This window comes from Neofelis nebulosa, chromosome 10 (genome assembly GCF_028018385.1).
Source record: "Neofelis nebulosa isolate mNeoNeb1 chromosome 10, mNeoNeb1.pri, whole genome shotgun sequence".
Lineage (NCBI taxonomy): Eukaryota > Metazoa > Chordata > Mammalia > Carnivora > Felidae > Neofelis > Neofelis nebulosa.
The window spans coordinates 111,805,135-111,824,052 of NC_080791.1; the positions used below are offsets into that span (position 1 = coordinate 111,805,135).

At 62.2% G+C, this 18,918-nt stretch overlaps 1 protein-coding gene across 1 annotated transcript; it reads left to right on the forward strand.

The window, feature by feature from the left end:
- The first annotated feature begins 1,981 nt into the window (after positions 1 to 1,981).
- CCND1 (cyclin D1) lies at positions 1,982 to 15,149 on the forward strand. Its single transcript, XM_058689959.1, has 5 exons — positions 1,982 to 2,381; positions 3,940 to 4,155; positions 4,684 to 4,843; positions 8,889 to 9,037; positions 11,664 to 15,149. The coding sequence occupies exons 1-5, from the start codon at positions 2,184 to 2,186 to the stop codon at positions 11,826 to 11,828; spliced, it is 888 nt and encodes a 295-aa protein (XP_058545942.1). The 5' UTR covers positions 1,982 to 2,183; the 3' UTR covers positions 11,829 to 15,149.
- The last annotated feature ends 3,769 nt before the right edge of the window (positions 15,150 to 18,918 follow it).

Sequence of the window (18,918 nt, forward strand, 5' to 3'; positions counted from 1 at the left end):
CTTTCTCCCGGGTTAGGGGGAAGCTCCCTCCCGGACCCGGAGCCCGTTTAGCCGTAGTGGGCGAGCCTCTTTATGACCCGCTGCCCCTCGCCGTCGCCCGCCGCCCCGGGCCGGACCGGACCGAGGCGCTCGCCGGGCTCGGTCCCCTCGCCCCCCGGGGCAGAAGCGGCCCGGTGAGAGCGCGCAGCCCCATAAATCATCGGGGCAGCCGCCCGGTCGGGATTTTATGAATGAAAAAGCAGTCGGGCCGCCCTCGTGCGCGGGCTGCTGCTGCGAGGCACCGGCGTGCCCGGGGCCAAGGCGAGCGTGGGTGCCGGGGGAGGGGGACACGGCGGTGGGCGCTCCCCGCTCGGGCCACCCACCGCTTACGAGGCGTGAGCCGGGGGTAATTACCCTCCTGGACCCGGAATATTCGTAACCCTAATACCCGGCGGGGGAGGGGGAGCGGGAAGAATCAGCCCTGGAAGTGGGGGGGGGGGGGTTGTCCTGTCTTGCTGCGTGTGCCCTTGGCGAAGGGGAGGGGGCTTTTTCATCCGTATTTTTTGAGCCTTTACTGCTAAGAGGATACGACGGTTTGATGACGCTCCACTATGTCCAGAGGGAAGTAAATGAACAGTTTTCTTAAGTGGGGGCAGGTAGTGTAAAAACTTTTTTTAAAAGTTAAGACAGGGCAAAATGTCCTTTTATTAGAAAAAAAAAAAAAAGCAACCGAAGAAGACTAAATCTTAAAAACTTTTTTAAGACCACTTTTCTGTGTTCTTTTGTATATCTCTTAGTTTAGCGATAACATTGGGTTCCCTCTGGTATAACCACAAATACGTATAGATTTTGTTTAAAACCAGATCAGTACACCCATTTCTTTAACTTGGAATTGTTCTAATTTTTGCCAGCCCCTGCCATCCCCCCACAGGCTCACGAATGCAGCCCGGGGCTGATTGTAAAAGGTGCAGAGGTGTCCACACCCCCCAGCAAAACCGATTAGGAAGCTTCCGGTGGTCTTGTCACAGAGACGCGACTAATATTTCCAGCGATTTAATTTATTTTTAATTAAAAAATGAGGCAGGACAGAGACAACTTGTTTTCGCAGCCTTCCATCCGGGGTGTTTTTCTAGCTGTTAAATTGCCGGGACGGGGGTGGGGGGCTGGGGAGATTGGGGATCCCTAAAAGGATGTACTGGTCAAGGTAGGGAGCCAACTCGCAGATCCCCCAGGCGAGGAGGACAGGATGAAGGAAATGCTGGCCACCATCTTGGGCTGCTGCTGGAATTTTCGGGCATTTATTTTATTTATTTTATTTTTTGAGCGAGCTCATGCTAGGCTGAAATCCCTTTAGGGTTTAGGGATACCCCTTCGGGCATTTGCAACGACCCCCCCTGGCGCGGGAATGAAGCCTCCACCAGGGTCGCGGACTCTGCTCCGCGTCCCTGAATGCTAAATGGTTCCTGAAATTTACACGTGTTAATGAAAATGAAAGAAGATGTAGACGCTGAGATTCCTTGGCCGCCTGTCCGCCCGTGGGTGCCCTCGTGGCGTTTTCGGAAATGCGCCCATTCTCCCGGCTCGTGTATAGCGTGTCGCCGGGCCCCAGAGTCCGCCCCCCCCCCCCCATGCGCTCTCCCCTGGCTGCGTGTGGCCCGCCCCCCCCCCCCGTTGTCCCCCCTGCAAAGCCACCTCCACCCACTCCCCAAATCCCAGGGGACCCACACGGGGAGGACAGACACCCTTGCACCCCTCTTCCCCGGCGGGGAGAAAGGCAGCCTCGGGCGATTTGCATTTCTATGAAAACCAGGCTTCGGGGGCAACTCTGCCGCGGGGCAGGCGCGGCGCCTCCGGGATGGCTTTTGGGCTCTGCCCCTCTCCGCTCCCCGGCGCTCGGAGCCCGCGCCCCCTCCCCCTGCGCCCGCCCCCCCCCCCCCCCCCCGCCCGCTCCCATTCTCTGCCCGGCTTTGATCTCTGCTTAACAACAGTAACGTCACACGGACTACAGGGGAGTTTTGTTGGAAGTTGCAAAGTCCTGGAGCCTCCAGAGGGCTGTCGGCGCAGTAGCAGCGAGCAGCAGCGTCCGCGCGCTCCGGCGAGGGGCAGACGAGCTCGAGGGAGCGCGGGACAGCGGGAGCTAAAGCCGAGCGCGGACCGACCCGGGACCCACCGCCGTCCCCAGGCCGCCCAGCAGAGCCCCAGCCATGGCACACCAACTCTTATGCTGCGAGGTGGAGACCATCCGCCGGGCGTACCCCGATGCCAACCTCCTCAACGACCGGGTGCTGCGGGCCATGCTCAAGGCGGAGGAGACCTGCGCGCCCTCGGTGTCCTACTTCAAGTGTGTGCAGAAGGAGATCCTGCCGTCCATGCGGAAGATCGTGGCCACCTGGATGCTGGAGGTGCGGGGCTTCGGGCCGCTTTCTTAGGACCTTTCCTGCAACTTGTTGCCCAAACCCACATTTCTTTGCCGCTCGTCTCCCTCCCTTCTCTCCCACCTCAACTTTGAAGTTTGCCGGGGTGTTGCTAGGAACCGCATTTTCACAATATATAGATATTGTGGGTATTTTTTGAACGGGGAGGAGGTGGGGGTGGGGTCGATTGAGATTCCCTATCCTGGCGGGGGGTGGGGGTGGAGCGGTCGAGGAGGGGTCCCCTTCGGGGAAAGCCAATGCCAGGGGCACCCCAGTTGGCTCGAGGGTGCGGGCCGGCGGCCTGGGCCCCCTTTGTGGCCCCTGCCTGCGCCCGAGCCCCCTCGCCTCCTCTCTGCCTGCACGGCCGCGAACCGCCTGCTCCAGGGGGAGGGGGCATAGATTTGATTTTTAAATTAATATCCACGGACACGTATGCAAGGGCCGCTCGTGCCAGTATTATGCGCCATCTTTGTTCTTTTATTGCAAAGCAAAAGTGTTTATTAATAATTGGGGGCAGGGTGGGGGCGGGGAGCGGCCGGCGAGGCGCTGGGGCCGCCGCGAGGGGCCGCGCGGCCGCCGGGAACCGGAGGGAGGGGCGCGGGGACGGAGCGCGGGCAGCTTGGGGGGGACCCCGCTCGGGAAGAGGGGCCCCTTTGTTCAAGCTGCGAGTCCCGGGGCGCCCCGCACGGCCAGCCTGGGCCGGAGAGCACGCCGAGCTGCAAGGTCGCGTGGCCCCCAAGACGCTGGGGATTGACCCCGGTCTGCAGGGGTCTCGGCTTGGGGGACCTGCCTGGAGCAAGCCGGCGGCCCGGGGCACATTTTCAGGTCTCCGGTGGGCGCCCAGGGGACCCGCAGATATTTTAAAATAATTTTTGAAAGTGCGGCGTGGTGCCCTTGCGAGAGGGAAACGGCGCCCGCGCCCAGGGGGAAGGGGGGGCCACCGAGTTTGAATTCCTGGGGCTCTCCCCGGAGTCTGCAACGAGCTCTAGACCCCCGGCCTGGGTAAAGGGCCGCCCGAGGGTCATTTTCAGGGGTTTTTTATGTACCCAGTTATTTTTTTAATATTTTTAAATATTTTTTGAAAAGATGACGTCTGGGGAAATGCGGCGCGGCGGCCTGGGACGCCACCTTTGTGTCTCGCAGGCGCTGTGAGCGCGGCGCCCGGCCCCGCGGCCCGCCCCGCGGCCCCGCACCCCATTTGGAGCGAGCCCCGGCCCGGCGGTCCCCGGAGCACCCACGCGGGCCGGGGTCCCCGGGGCCGGCCGCCCGCGCGCGGCGCACGCCGCCAGCCGTGCCCACACCCGCCCCCACCGTGCCAGCCTCGCTGGGACTTTCCCTTTCAGTTTCGGGGAGGGTGGGCACTGGGGACACGCCGGGGAGGGGGCGCGGCAGCCGCCGCTTCTGCCGCCCCCTGCCCCGACCCGCCGCGCGCTCGGGACGACCCGTAGCCCCAGCGCGAGCCCGGTGGGGGTGGGGGTGGGGGGGACCGCGGGGTCTCCGCGGAGGGGGCCCGGCGGCGGCGGTCACGGCCCCCGTGCCCCGGCAGGTCTGTGAGGAGCAGAAGTGCGAGGAAGAGGTCTTCCCGCTGGCCATGAACTACCTGGACCGCTTCCTGTCGCTGGAGCCCGTGAAAAAGAGCCGCCTGCAGCTGCTGGGGGCCACCTGCATGTTCGTGGCCTCCAAGATGAAGGAGACCATTCCGCTGACGGCCGAGAAGCTGTGCATCTACACTGACAACTCCATCCGGCCCGACGAGCTGCTGGTAACCTGGGATCCCCCACCGCCCACCGACGCCCCAGGACCCCCAGGACCCCGGGGGTGGGGGAGGTGCAGAGGGCAGGAGGCCCCGCGGGCCGCCGACACGCGCTATGCCCCATGGGCGGGCGGCCGCTCGGTGGGGCCCCCCTCGAGGAGCGGGCGGGACCCCCGCCGCCCCCCAGCTGGCGCCCCACCGCTCGCGGTCGCTCCGACTCCCACTCGTCTGCGCCCCTAGCGCGGCCGAAAAGTGGGCGGCGCGCGCCCTCTAGCGGCGACGACGCTGGCGGCCCGCGCTGGCTACCAGGTCTTGCGTCCCAGGTGGGGGTCCTGTTTTGGCCCGACCTGGGAACAGTGGGCCTTTTTTTCCACGTCACTTTGTCTTTTGGGACCTCTTTGGGGATGGCCTGCTCTCCCCCACCTCCTGGGCCCCCAGCATCCCTTATCCCTTCTCTCCTGGGCCGTGCCCCACGGAGGGGAGGGGCAGGGGCTGCCCCTGCGCCTCTCTTTACCCTGGGTCACCCCACGTTCACAGCAAATGGAGCTGCTCCTGGTGAACAAGCTCAAGTGGAACCTGGCCGCGATGACCCCGCACGATTTCATCGAGCACTTCCTCTCCAAAATGCCCGTGGCCGAGGAGAACAAACAGATCATCCGGAAGCACGCGCAGACCTTCGTCGCCCTCTGTGCCACAGGTAGGGCAGCTGGGTCCTGCTGGCCCCGGTCTCCCGGGGTGCCTCTCACAGGGGCTCCTCTTCCTTCCTTGGGCTGTGCGCTGGGGCTAGATGGGCTGGGGGGGGGTGCCCTCCTGGGGTCGGGCAGCGGAGGCTGGCCACGGCCACCACGCAGCGCCTCGGGGATGGGTGTGGGTGGGTGGCCAGACCGCGGCCACTCCATGCTGAGAGAGGTTGACCTCGGCTGCCCAGCCTGCCTCCCCACTCCCGTCCTCCCGCCCCCCCCCAACACACACACACACACACACACACACACACACACACACACACCAGTCCTTCCCCATGTCCTCAAGGGGCCCCCTTCTGGCCTCTCCCGGGCTGGGCCACCTGCCAGGGGCGCCTACAGGGGTGGGGAGTGCCGGCCCGCGGTGCCTGCACCACGTGCTCTGGGCGGCCAGCAGCAGCCCTCGTGCGGGGGCGGCCAGCAGCACAGCTTGGCCGCCAGAGGCCCCGCCAGGGGTGCCTCTGGCCAGCTGGGCTCAGCTGAGCCCTGGGAGGGGCTTCAGATCGGCCCGGGCTTGGGCCGCCATGGTTGGCAGCAGGGGGCCAGTCTTCTCCCCCACTGGCAGGGCTCTGGATGGTCCCTGGAGGCCCCTGCCTGACACTGCCCTGGCCCGGGCCCTGGGACAGCCAGCCTTTCAGAAGTCAGGGCAGGCAGATGCGTGCAGACTCGCGCCCGGTGTTGCCTTGTCTCCCCGGGGCCCTGACCCTGACGCCGACCCCTTTCTTTCTCCCTCTGATCACGTGGACTGGGCCCAGCAGACCTGGAGAACCCTGCCTGGGGACCCACGTCCTCACCCCAGCCAGCTCCACACGGGGCCACCTCTGCCCCGGGTCAGGCCTCAGCTGCCACGTCGTGTGGGGCTCCCCCAGTCTGTGGCCACGCAACATCAAAGGGGGGGAGGTTGGCCTCTTTCACTCCCTGCCCGGGAGCGGTAGAGCCCCTGTTCCGACATCTCCCGGCACCCTCCCGCTGTCCTGGTGCTCTGGTGGCTGGGATTTCCGGGTCAGGCGGGAGTCTGCCGGCTTCTCCACCCTGCTCGTCCTCCTGCACGAGGCACGAACCCCTCCTCTGAGCCCTTCCAAGCAAGGGGAGTGGGGGGGGGCACACCGTGGGCCCTGACGGATCTGCGGGGTGGTGGCTCCAGCCCTCTGGCAGGGGTAGGGAGCCTCCCGCGGGCCGTCCCCTCGGCCTCCGGGGGCCAGCCCCTCAAGCAGGCAGGGAGGCGTTCTCTGGCTGGGGCGCCTCAGAAGAGAGAGGCCTCCGGAGACTTCCAGGCAGCCTTTTAAGGAGCTGAAAGTGGTTCAGAGAAATGGCAAAGTTTCCTGGAGATCATGCGAGGAACGGTTCTTGTACACCCTCCCCCCCCAGGATGGCTGGGGCAGCCTGGAGTTTCCCCTCTCCCAGAACCCCGCGGAAGTGGGGTGTGGAGCCCTCGTGGGGCGCGGGCAGTGAGGCGAGCGAGCCTGGTGCGGAGGCTGTAAACGCGCTTTGGTGCTGGCTGTCCAGCTGCCGCGGGCCGCCGTGCGTAAGCACGCGGGGCCTCTGAGACCGTGCCCAGCCAGCACCACCACCCCCCGCCCCCAACCTGGGGCCTGCAGGGTGCATCCCAGGCCCCGGTGCCTGGGGTCCACCCAGAGGGAAGGTGCAGCGATGGCTGGCTGGCTGCCTGCGACAGCTTTTCACGTGCATTACCTCCAGGGCGGGCTCCCCCGCCCCCCACCGCGGGAGACAGGCGGCCGGGGGAGGAGAGGGTCACCTGCCCATCCACGTCCCTCCTTGGAAAGATTCTCGGTCCAAATCCTCACCTGAACGGTTGCAACATAGCCGAGGCGCAGCCGGGCCCTTGGTCACGAGGGGACCACTCTCTCTGCAGTAACGCAATGGCAGCTCAGAAACAGAAACAGACTGGCGTGAGGGGGAAGTGTAAGCAAAGGCCCCCAAAGATGTTTTTGTCCTCCACGGGGCAAGGGTGCCGCTGAACGGTGTCGTGAGGGGGGGGACTCTGCTCTCCGTGCTGTGCGTGCCTGCAAACTGGGCCTCCCGCGTATCTGCAGATGTGCACGTATCCCCCGCAACGCGGTGGGTTTTCTGTTAACGTATATGCCTGTGTGTGCACTAGAGCCTTCCGGGGAATCGCAGTGGGCTGGGTAAAGAAACTACAGGTGGTGTTGAAAGCGGACAGAAAAATCGAGTCTAACGGGTGGGTCTGAGCAAGGGTCAGCAAACCCGCACAGCCCCAGCGGCTGTCCCAGGCTCTTTGCACTGGGCGCCGAGTCGAAGTGTTGGACGATATAGTCAGGTTGTTCCTTACCTACATACGTAAGCCCTAAACCGTGCGCGCGTGCGCACACACACACACACACACACGCACACATTCCTTATCTACACACATAAGCCCCACACCGCAAACGCACACATACGCTTCAGTGGGGACGTGGGCTTCAGGAGCGAGCCCTCCCCCTGTTACACCATCCGTCTTGGACGGGAGTCTCGAGTTCCAACCAAATTGTTGCTGGGACTGCAGCAACTTTTTTTTAATGTTTATTTTTGAGAGCACACGTGTGAGCAGGGGAGGGGGAGACGGGGGCGGGGGGGGGGACAGGGGATCCCAAGCAGGCTCTGCGCTGACAGCAGAAAGCCCGATGCAGGGCTCGAACTTGGGAACTGGGAGATCACGACCTGAGCCGAAGTCGATGCTTAACCGACTGATCCACCCAGGTGCTCCTGCAGCCCTGATGTGCCTCAATGACAAGCTTTTCATTCATGGCTCTCCGCTCACAGACTGGGTGGAAATGCTCCCATTTATTTAATATATTTTTTCTTTAAAAAATTTTTTTAACATTTATTTGTTTTTGAGAGACAGAGAGAGACAGCATGAGCAGGGGAGGGGCAGAGAGAGAGGGAGACACAGAATCTGAAGCAGGCTCCAGGCTTCGAGCTGTTGGCACAGAGCCTGACGTGGGGCTCACAAATTCACAAACTCACAAATTGCAAGATCATGACCTAGGCCAAAGTCGGACGCTTAACCGACTGAGCCATCCAGGCGCCCTGGAAATGCTCCCATTTAAAGAGGGAAAGAGGGGGGCGGGCCTTGTTAGGTATTTCTTTTTCAAGTTTCCACGGTGCCCGGCAGCAGGCTCTGTTCCCCCTCCAGGGTGGCTCCTTTCTTCCCCAGCCTGCTTTGCTGGCAACGGTACAGCCTGATGTCTCCTCCCAGGACGAAGCCTCAGCTAGGCTGCTGGGGACACGCACCCTGGCCCACGAGGTCCCCTCCTTTCCCGCTCAGCTCACCTAGCCCGGTCCTGTGCCCCATGCGTGTAAGATGAGGCAAAGGGGCTGAGCCCCCTGATCGAGATTCGGAACTCAGTGGCCTCCCCCACCAAGAATTCCTGGCTCTGTGTCACAGAACGGCAGCCCACGGGGCACCACGTGGCTGCTTAAACATCCTTCCTGCTTTCCCACCTTTCCGTAACAAGTGTGGCGAGTGCTGGCCTCACCCTCAGAGCAAAGGCAGGGGTTCCGCCCTCGCTGAGCTGTGCCTGGGGCAGAGGGACGGCGTGCTGGCGGGTGGAGTAATGAGGTAACGCCACGTCCCAGGAGGGAGATACACAGAGGATAAGCATCCAAGGCCACCACTGCAGGACCACTGACTACTGCCCCCTGCACATGCCCAGAGGGCTGCCCTGGGGAAGGCGAGACAGGGTCCCTGGAGGCCTGGCGGGTCCCTGTGGCCCCGCAGCATGCCTTCTCCCTTGTGGGTTTGTCACCTTGTAGAATGTGAATAAGCAACACGTTCCCGGGGCTCCAGCATAGCGACGCCCCTCCCCGCAGGCCTTTGCGGCCGGTGTCCCAGCTCCAGCTGGGTGTACTGCGGGCCCGACTTGTGCTCCCCTGGCCTCCGCACCCTGATGTGGGGCTGGTGGGACCACGGGGTCCCGTGGAGGCCCCCCTCCCCGCCGCCACCCGCTCACAGCCCCTCGCCTCTCTCCCTTTCTTCTGCAGACGTGAAGTTCATTTCCAACCCGCCTTCCATGGTGGCAGCGGGGAGCGTGCTGGCCGCGGTGCAAGGCCTGCCCCTGGGAAGCTCCAACAGCTTCCTGTCCTATCCGCGCCTCACCCGGTTCCTCTCCAAAGTGATCAAGTGCGACGCGGTAAGCCATCAGTTGCGCCGCTCCTACGCTGGCTTGGCTGGCCTGCTCAGCACCGGGTACTAGAAACTTCTAGCACCCGGGGGTCCAAAGCCAGTTCCTTGATGGGAAATGCCATGGCTCATGCCAAGGCCCCCAAACGTGATGGGGGAGGGCGGGGGGTGCCCTGTGTTCAGACGCAAGGGACCTGGTCATACAGAGCCCTGGCCCCAGGCTGACCGGGTGCCAGCCTCACCCCACCCTCCTGGGGCTCCTTTGGAAGGAGAAGCAAATCGCAGTACTTGCTGGCAGGCCAGGAGGGTCCTCAGGTTTCCCAGGAGCAGGCAGGAGCCATAAACCCCTCCTGGTGAGCCGTCCAGGGAGCGGGGCCACAAGGCAGGCCCGTCAATGATCCGTGCCCTAATGGCATGTGGAGCTGTGGCCCCGTCCAGCTTTGTCTGTGCAACAATGCGGATGGCTCATAAATGGAGGCTTTAAAAGGGCTCCTGTGAGGTCTCCAGACGCAACAAAGGCCCGTGGAGACAACCTTGTGTTTTACGGCCCTTTTTGAGTGCCTGGTGCTATTACAGCCCGAGCCGGAGTCCATGGTGTCCTTCCTGCTTACAAATGCCATTGTTTTATTCCCGATTCCGTTTTTGTCTTAAAAGAAAGAGTGAAAATAACAATTACAAGGGTTTGTGGCCTTTACCAGATTAGACCAGCGAGGATGACAGGTCAGCCCTCGGCCCTGCTGGGCGTGCCTTATGGGAGCCAGTGACCGCCCTGACCCCGGTCCGGGTCTGGCTCGGACGCCGGCTGCCTTCTGGTGGCCCACCCTCGAGTGCCTGGAGGCTCCGTCGTGGGCCCTAGCGGCTGCCACCTCCCCGCATGATTTGGGGAAGAAAAGCCGGGCTGCGGGGCAGAAGCTTGCCCGTCCGCTGCCCAGCACTGCCGGCTGCCTGGAGGAGGCGGCATGCCTGCTCATCTCCCTGTTGGGAGCAGGCGGCTCCCGGAGGGAGTGGGGGGTGGCGGGGGGGCTCCCTCAGTCTCAGTGCTTCCTAGGCCCCCAGAGGGATGGGGTGTCCTGGAAAGATGACCCCTGCCTCTCCCCTTCAGAGAGAGACCCCACAGACGGTGCTGGGCACAGACAGTTGTAGGAAATCACTGCACGACCCCTTATTTGCATAGAGATCGTGTCAATTAATTAGATCTGAAACAAGATCTCAATTGACGGACGGGGGAGAAATCGGTTGAGGCTGCAATTCGCTAGTCTGGTCACCCGGCGACAAACGTCCGGAAAACACTAGGTGGCGGGCGGGGCCCTGCGTCTTCCTGGGGCATGAGCCGCGTCTGCCCTTGCTCCGAGCTGGCTCCCGGCTGCCAGAGGCGGCTCTTCTGGGCCGAGGCTGCTGGCTGCGAGGAGGAAACAAGTCCCTCCCTGCACCCCTCTGCCCTGGGTCCAACACCAGGCCTTTTGAGCCTCAGTTTCCTCATCCGTAAAACTGGCTTTTTGCACCTACACCGCTTTCCTCACCAGCCACGACAAATACTGAACCGGTGGTGTAGGAGAGCCCTCCGCGCGGAAGCGTATGGCTCCGTATATGTGGCAGGTCCCCCAGGGTTCGCTCGGAAGCTTTGCTGGCCTGGATCCCCTTCTCTGGGGCGCTGGACACCCGTTTCGCAGCACCCTCCCCAGGTGGGCCCGCGGTGCACCTGTTCCTCTGGGGAAAGGCTCGGATCTGTCTTCCGGGCTGGACCAGAGACTACCTGCTTCCAGAACAGAAGCCCCAGTGTGGCATCCCAGGGTCCCAGGGTCCCAGGGTCCCAGGGTCCCAGGGTCCCAGGGTTGGGACAAAGCCTGACACCTGCACTTTTGAGCTGCGGGCAGACCGGCCACCACGAGACCACGAGAAGCCCCGGACTCCCCAAGATCCCTTCTTGGGCATCGAGAACTCGGGGTGATTGCTGGCAGGGGAGGGCCGCGGGATTGCGGGGGTGCACGCTGGGCCAGGCCAGCGTGTCTCCCAGGGTGCAGGCCAAGCGGGTGAGGACAGAGGGGGATAGAGGGTCCGAGTCCCCCCGGGGCCACCCAACGCTCATTCTCAGTCATGCACGGCCTAACGCTTCTGACAGCCATTCATCTCGGAAGGCTGGGTTCACCGCAGGGGCTGACACGGCAGAGGTTAAGTCCCAAAAGCAGGGCTCAGAGGGCCTCTCTGTCCTGGGTCAAATAGCGCTGAGTTCGGGCTGGTGGGAACAGGGAGCCAGGATGAGAGCCTGGCAGAGGGATTCCAGCGGGGGGCCAGGGTCCTGGGGTGGAGGGGGGGGGCTCGGGACAGGCCAGGGAGGCACCAGGTGGGCACGGGAGACAGCCGGCAGCCCTGTGGCCTCCGGGGCCTTCGGACCCGAGTGGGGACTCTGTAGCCCGGGAAGCACGGGGGCTCCTCAGGCCGGGGCAGCGAGGGGCCAAGCAGAGCCCATGCCAGTGGGTCCTGGGGTTCGGGCAGTGGCCCCACCCGACTGCGGGGAGGCAGTGCCTTAGATTAGCCTCACTTTCACAAGGTGGTCCAGGTCTTGGCGTTTGTAGGAGGGCCTTGGCCACAGGCCCCCTTCTGAGCACCCCCTGTCTCCCTGTCTCCCGTCTGGCCAGGACTGCCTCCGGGCGTGCCAGGAGCAGATCGAGGCCCTGCTGGAGTCCAGCCTGCGCCAGGCCCAGCAGCAGAGCCTAGACCCCAAGGCAGCGGAGGAGGAGGAGGAGGAGGAGGAGGCCGACCTGGCCTGCACACCCACCGACGTTCGAGACGTGAACATTTGAGGGCGCGCGTGCGCGGCGCGGGAGGGGCCGGCCCCGGGTGCTCCCTGGACAGGACCGCTCCTCGCCAGGACCGGTCACGACCAGAAGGGAAAGCTTCCTTCTCCTTTACTGTCGGTTTTTTTCCTTTGCTCTTTCTCCCTTCCGTCTCTGACATAAGCAAAAGAAAAAAAAAGTATCCGAGAAGCTGTCTTTAAAAAAAAAAAAAAAAAAAAAAAAAAGAAAAGAAAAAAAAAAGGAGAGAAAAAAAATAGTATTTGCATAACCCTGAGCTGGGGGGAGGGGGTGGGGGGAGGCTGTGCTACAAAAATAGAGAATCTTATACCCCATAATCAACTAGGTCGTATGCGAACGTGTTTGTGTCTCTGTGTCGTAAGGATAGGCATTAACACAAGGAACAAGTCTGCAGGGGAGGATTAGATTTGATTCTTTCTGTGTTTAAAACAAAACGACGGCAAAAAAAAAAAAAAAAGAAAAAAGAAAAGAAAAGCATGAAAACACGGTAAAAACGAGAGAAAAGCCAAGAAACCATTTCTGAAGCGGAAGAGGGTCGTAGGTAGCAAACGTGTTCGTGTGCTGTTCTGAAGGAGCACAGCTTTAAGGCGGTTCTAGGCGTCCCACAACTCGCTTGCTTGGGCATGTAGTCACTTTATGAGTAAGTCATTTGTGCGCGTTCATTTTATCCCGTAGGTAGGCGTGTAACCTCCTCACCTGTCAGTGGCTGGCGTAACCTCAGTTAGCGTAGCGTAGAGCTCAGCACGGCCGCGTGCTGACCCTCCCTCCGCCTGTGGCCCGACCCGGGGCGGGTGGCCGGGCACCGGCCGGCGTGGCGGCCGCAGAAATCCAGCTCCGACTCCTGGCCTGCGCTACTGTAAAAGAGAACCCGCAACCGCGACGTAATATATTCTATTTTTATAATCTTCATATTTTTGTAGTGGCCTGTTTAGGAGATGCCGGTTTCTCACCCCACAGACCCACAGCCTGCTCACATCCAGGTGAAATCCACGGCTCCTTTCCGCCCCCCCCCCTTCTCAATATTCTAGAACCATTTTCCCTCTTCAATATTCTAGAACCATTTCTCCTCTTTAATGTTCTAGAACTCTTTTTCCTGTTTAACGTTAAGCTCTAGAACCATTTTCCCTCTCCGGTGCTCTAGAACCATGTTTTCCTTCTCGATATTCTAGAACCATTCCATTTCAAAGCACTTTCAACGAATCTCTCTGTTTATGTTGTGTGTGGAGGGGGGGGGCAGTTTCTTAATGGAATGGTTTGGGAATATTCACGTACGTGGGTGCAGATGGGATTGCGAGGCAAGTGCATGTCACTGTGGAGTTAGCGAGAGGGGGTGTTCTCGAAGGCGAGCTTCCAGTCAAGAAGTGCATTCTTACATTGCCAGGATGATGCGTTTCTTTCTCTGTAGGGTAGTGTAAGTTTAGGAATCCTTTGGTGCCAACTGGTGTTTGAGAGTAGGGGCCTTTAAAGGTTTACCTCGAGAAGGTGTAGTTTAAGGGTTAGGAAGGTTTTGAAACACTAAAATATATAATTTATAGTTAAGGCTAAAAAGAATATTTATTGCAGAGGATGTTCGTAAGGCCAGTATGATTTATAAAGTAATGTAATCTCCCCTTGATTTAAACACACACACACACACACACACACACACACACACACAACTTTCTGCCTTTGGTGTTAAGAGTTTCACACAGTGTATAACCGTTAGGTCCTTTTTTATAGGAGAGAGAACAAAAGTCCTGAGAAAAAGAAAAACACAGCATGGATTGTGCCGTTGGGTTCCCAGGGCGGGAACCCGATCCGAGAGGCATCGGTTAGGCGGAAAATTAGGGTACTCGAAACCAGTTCAGCCCCCCCCCCCACATTCTTGTCCCCTTGTCCCCTCCTTGTAAGAAAGGTTAGCAACCCGTAGACAATTTGCACATCTTGGCTGTGTACCTTTTTTGTAACGACTGCGTAGGGAGTGTCGGGAGGTAGCGAGGGCACAGGGCTGGTGCTTGGCGAGGGCACGAGGTGCGTGTGCGCGGCGGGCTGAGGGCGGGGCCACGCGACGGGCAGGCTGCCGCTCCGCTTCCTGATTCGCTGCTACCGATGACTTCCCAGCACCCGGTTTGGAAACAGATTCACGTTGCTTTTCTGTGTCTCTTTCACATTGTTTTGCTGCTATTGGAGGATCAGTTTGTTTCGTTTTGTTTTACGATGTCATATACCTGCCATGTTCTAGTTTTAATTTTCTCATAGAAAAATGTATTAAGGATGCCTTTTTTTTTTTGTAGATTTTTTTTTTTTATGTGATCAATTTTGACTTAATGTGATTACTGCTCTATTCCAAAAAGGTTCCTGTTTCACGATACCTCATGCTTCTCTTAGCCATGTGTAGACCAGGCGGTCAGGCCCCGTCTGGCCCGCGGCCTCCTGCTTCGGCGAACAGACACGCGGACAGGGTCCCCAAACGGCCCGGCGGGATGGGCTCCGGGCCGCGTTCGTGCGCGCAGCCCGGCATCCCCGAGGCCCGGGTCACGTCTGCCTCCTCCTCCCTGCGCCTGCGATGCTGGGCTGCCCTCCTGACCTGGGACGGACCACCACTGTGGTTTTTACAGCCGCGTCGTTCTTTGCGTGTGGCTATGAAAGCTGCATTATTATAATTATTGTGACGAGTGTGTCCTAACGTGCCGCGTGGTGCTGTGCTGCGGGGCTCCGTCATTCCGGACGCTCAGAGCGGCTTCGGGACCGGGTTACAGCTCCGGCCGTGTGGCATCTGTCATTCTGTGCCCGCGTTTTCTGTGTGTTGCTCTCTTCAGTACAGCGTGATGCTAATGTCAACGGACTCCGAGCCTCGGTGAGGCCAGCGAACAGGGCCGTGTTCCCGTGTCGCCTGGCCCGCTGCTCGACTCCAAGGATTTGCAGCATCTGCGGCCCCTGCCCCAGCGGGGTCAGCCTGTGTGCTCCCAGGCCACTGGCAGGCCCCGCCCCGCCCCGCCCCGCCCCTGCAGGAGCACTGCCTCCGCTTACCTCAACCCTGCGGCATCTCTGTGTCTGAACCAAACGGGGCCCTTGAGGGACGGTCAGTCCTGGTGGGGGGGTGTGAACGTCGTGTGTGCTCGAAGGCCGTGGCCGGTCCGGGGAGCACGGCGGGGTCTGTCCCGTGACCAGCAAGTCTGTGAGGGTCTCTTGGCGGGTGGGCAGCTGTGGTCTGTGTGTATTTCGGTTGCACCCTGCGGCGTTTCCCAGCACAGACGTGTAACCGGCACGTTGCCAGCAGAAAACAAAAGACAAACGTGAAAAGTCTAGAAATAAAATTGGTAAAACCCCGGTGCCGTGTCTGTCTGTTTCCTGGGGTGGGCAGGGAGCCAGGACCGGGGTGGGGGGGCCCGGTGCTGACGAACAGGTGCCCAAGCGGCCGGTTCCCGGACTGGGCGCGGGGGTTCGCACCTTGCAGCCGTCCACACCTGGGGCCAGGTCCTCCTGTCGTGGAGGTGGGGGCCGCCCTGTGCACTGTGCGGTATTTAGCCGTGTCCCTGGCCTCTTCCCAACAGATGGCGGGACAGTCCCCAGGTGTCACGGCCAGAACCCAACATTGCCAGAGGTCCCTCGGTGACCCAGAGGGAGTAAGTGATGCTCTCAGCTGGGAGGAAGGAAGTCCAGACGGGGGCATGTGGTGGGAGGGGCCGCTGGGACCCCAGGGTGGAGCCCTGGAGAGCGGCTGGTCAGTGTCTTTGCAGGCGGCTCGGGACCGGTTCCCGGCCCACGCTCCGCCAGCCCCCTCCCAGGCTATCTGCAGATAGGAAAATAAACAAGCCGGCATTCACTAACCCTCCTCTGGCGCAAACTGGTGTTTGCTTTTGGTGAATCACGGTCCTGAGGCGCCCCCAGCTCAGGGAGAAGAGCACAGCGCGCGTGTTTGGGCCGCAGGCCGGTGGCCTTTCACATGGACCTAGTGACCTGGGAGGCCCAGCGGACACCTGTGACGTCCACCTTGGCTTCGGATGCACGTGGCCGGCCTCATTTCCAGCCCAGGTGGAGGCGGGGAGCGGACTGCGGAGGCGTCAGCGGGCCTTGGGCCCCGCCATGGGGCCCGGGTCTCTTCTCGGAGTCTGGGGTCCCCAACGTGTCACCCACCCCGGGGCTGTCGGGCTCGTGACTGCTCAGGAGGGAAGCTGGTTCACTTGCCAAGGATAGCGCTCCTTATCAGATCAGTTCGCCGTGGCCTTTATGAGGCTCCTGCTGTATACCAGCCCCGCCCCTGAGGGTGCCCCTCACCCCAGCGGGGAGCCTCCAGATCGGCTAGTCGGTGCTCCAGGGACTGGGGCAGCCGGGAGCAGGCGGGGGGTGGCGGGACCAGGGTGACTGCGCTCCCCACGGCGGCCCCAGGCCTGACAGCGGACACACAGCCCATGCCACACGCACTCCGGGAGGGGGTCAGAGCCGGGGTGGCGTCCTGCAAGTGTCCGGATGTGCCCCATCATAGGCGCCCAGCCCCGGGGACCAGCCAGGTGTGTCCTGAGGAGCGGTTTCAGGGGGCAGGGGTAACAACCTCACGGCATCGGTTCCAGCAGAAATCCAGCAAGTGGGGGAGGGGAGCCCAAGCCCCTGTACAGGGCAGGGGCAGCAGGTGGAGGGGTCTGCCACCTCCCCCACCCTGCCTCCGGTCTCTGAAGACCCCGAGAAAGGACTCTGTAGGCGTTCCCTGCCAAAGTGCCCATGGCTCCCCGGGGAGGAGGGGGGGGGGGGACAGTGAGGGCCTGTCCCCTGCCTGTATCCCGGGTAGAAGCTGGCCTTCGAGGGGCCTCTGAGACGAAGGCTCTGTGCTGCCCCCTCTCCCCAGCCGAAAAGACCCTCCTCGCTGGGCCCACTGCCTCCTGACCACCTGGACCCAGACCTTTGGAGGCTTGTAGCTCCTTCCAGCTTGGTCCAAGGGCCCGAGACCCGAGCCACCTCTCCTCCTTCACCCCTGTCTACCCTCTTTCCCCCTCTCCCCACCTGACCCACCTCACTCCCGCTCACCCCTCCCACCCCACACCGCCTCTCCCCTCACCCCACGTCTCCCTCCTCACCTCACCTCTCCCAGACTCACGCCCCACTCCCCCCCTCAAGTCTCCCCCCCGACCTACGTTCCCCCAGCCTCAGAAGCTCCAACCCGAGTCTCCACCCCCAGGGACTACAGACACACCAGACTATCTCCTGCCTCCAGCTCTGCGCCTGAAGTGCCCTCCCCTCTGCTCCCCTTCAAGGCCCCCCTGCAGGCACTGCCACCCCTGCCCCCAGCAGGTGGCTCTGGAAGGTCCAGGAGTCACGACACCTGAGTGTTCCCCACTCCGGGCTAGGAGTCCTTGAGGACGGACACCTCGCTGTCCCTTCTCTGCCGCCCTACTTCCAGCCTGGCAGACGGGGGTGCTCAGAAGCGGAAGTGGGAACAGGACAGAAGGGGCAACAGGCCGGGCCCGCGGGCCGACCCCAGCTTGTGTCGTGCGCTGCAGAGGGACGGCTCTGGCCGAACCCGGGCGCCATGGGCCAACCCCTGTGTCACGAGGAGCGGCCCCAGGGGCCCCGGGGGGCAAGCAGCCGGCTGTGTCTGCAGAGGTGGGCACTGCCAGGCCCCCGGGAACTACGGCCACACCTCAGGCTCCCGGGACCCACCCGAGCCCGTGGTGCCAGGGGCCCCCTGGAAGCCTCGCTGCCCCCGCGCCTTGGCTCTGTGTTTGGCGGGGGGACGACGGTCACACCGCAGGCCGCTCGCGGTGTGGGCTCCCACACGTGTCCGGGTAGCTGGCCGCGTGAAGCACACGCCCCGTGGGCTGGACAGGCCTCTGCGGCACACAGGGCTCTGTCATCCCAGGAATGCCTTTGATCAGGAGTTTATGCAGAGGGGGACTCGGACCCAGGGCCTCTAATCCGTTCCCACAGTCCCCTGGCCCACCGGCCCCCCGGCCCCGAGCCACACTGCGTCCCGGCAGACAATAGCTGGCGGACGGTGGGCGGGCAGCTCCGGGCCGAGGGCCTTGAGGCCCACATCCGGGGGCATTGTCACCACCACTCCCAGGGGCCCACAAGGAGGTTGGGGGGGGGGGGGGGGAGAAATATGAAGTCCTCCTAAAGGGGCTTCGGTGGGCCTCGAGCCTCTCAAAGAAGGCCGCGTCCGTTAATCCTTTTAATTTTCCGCTGTAGGCAGCGCAGACGGGCCAACGTCTCAGTCTTCTTAAGAGCCAGTGGGCCAACCTGGGGGATCACTGCGCGCCTCAGACCCCGGCCCTCCGAGGGGTTCCTTCTCCGTCCAGCACGGGAGGGTAACAGCTCAGACGCCCCAAACGCGAGCTGCAGACCAGGCACTGGGCCCGCCTTACAGCCTCCCCAGCTCTTGAAACCACTGGTGAGCGGGCCCTGCGTTCCCACAGCTACAAGCTTCTCCATCTTGGGGGCCAAGCGTGGGCAGAGTCCACACAAAGGGCCAGAGCCGGTGGCTGCGGCTCCGCCGGCCACGTGTCCTCCGTCCCTCTCGACTATGCCCCTGGGCAGAAGCGGGCGCAGACGACGGTAAATGAATGAGCGCGGCCGTGTGCCAGCCGGGCCTCGTGGGCCCCGACGGGCAGTGGGCCGCACAGGGGCCGAGGGTGGCGATTTTCAGCCTCCTGTTGTAGATGAGGAGACCAGGGCCCAGAGAGGGGAAGCGACGGGGCCTGGATCACACAGCCAGGAACCGACCAAGTCAGGCCCAGGGGCCAGATCGTGTGTCTGAAGCCCGCACTCCTGTCCGCTGGCTCGGCCACCTTGCAGAGAAGGGCACAGTCTTCAAAAGCGGGCCTGAAGAAAACGCATGAAGCTTTGCGTGACGGCCAGGGCATGCGCTTGAAGCTCAGCTCCGCCAGGAGGCCCAGCGGCCGAGGCCAGGTCCACCCCCGTGCCAGGCTTCTGTCCGTGGTCCCCAGAGTCAGGGCGGTGTCCCGGCCGGCGAGCCAGGCTGCCCTCCTCCAGGCAGCGGACGTGCGAGGTGACCCACGGCGGTTTAGAGAGCACGCTCACACACGCGCGGGCCTGCATCGGTGAGCACGCGTGTCTGGGCGTAAAAGGCCTGGGGGCTGGATCT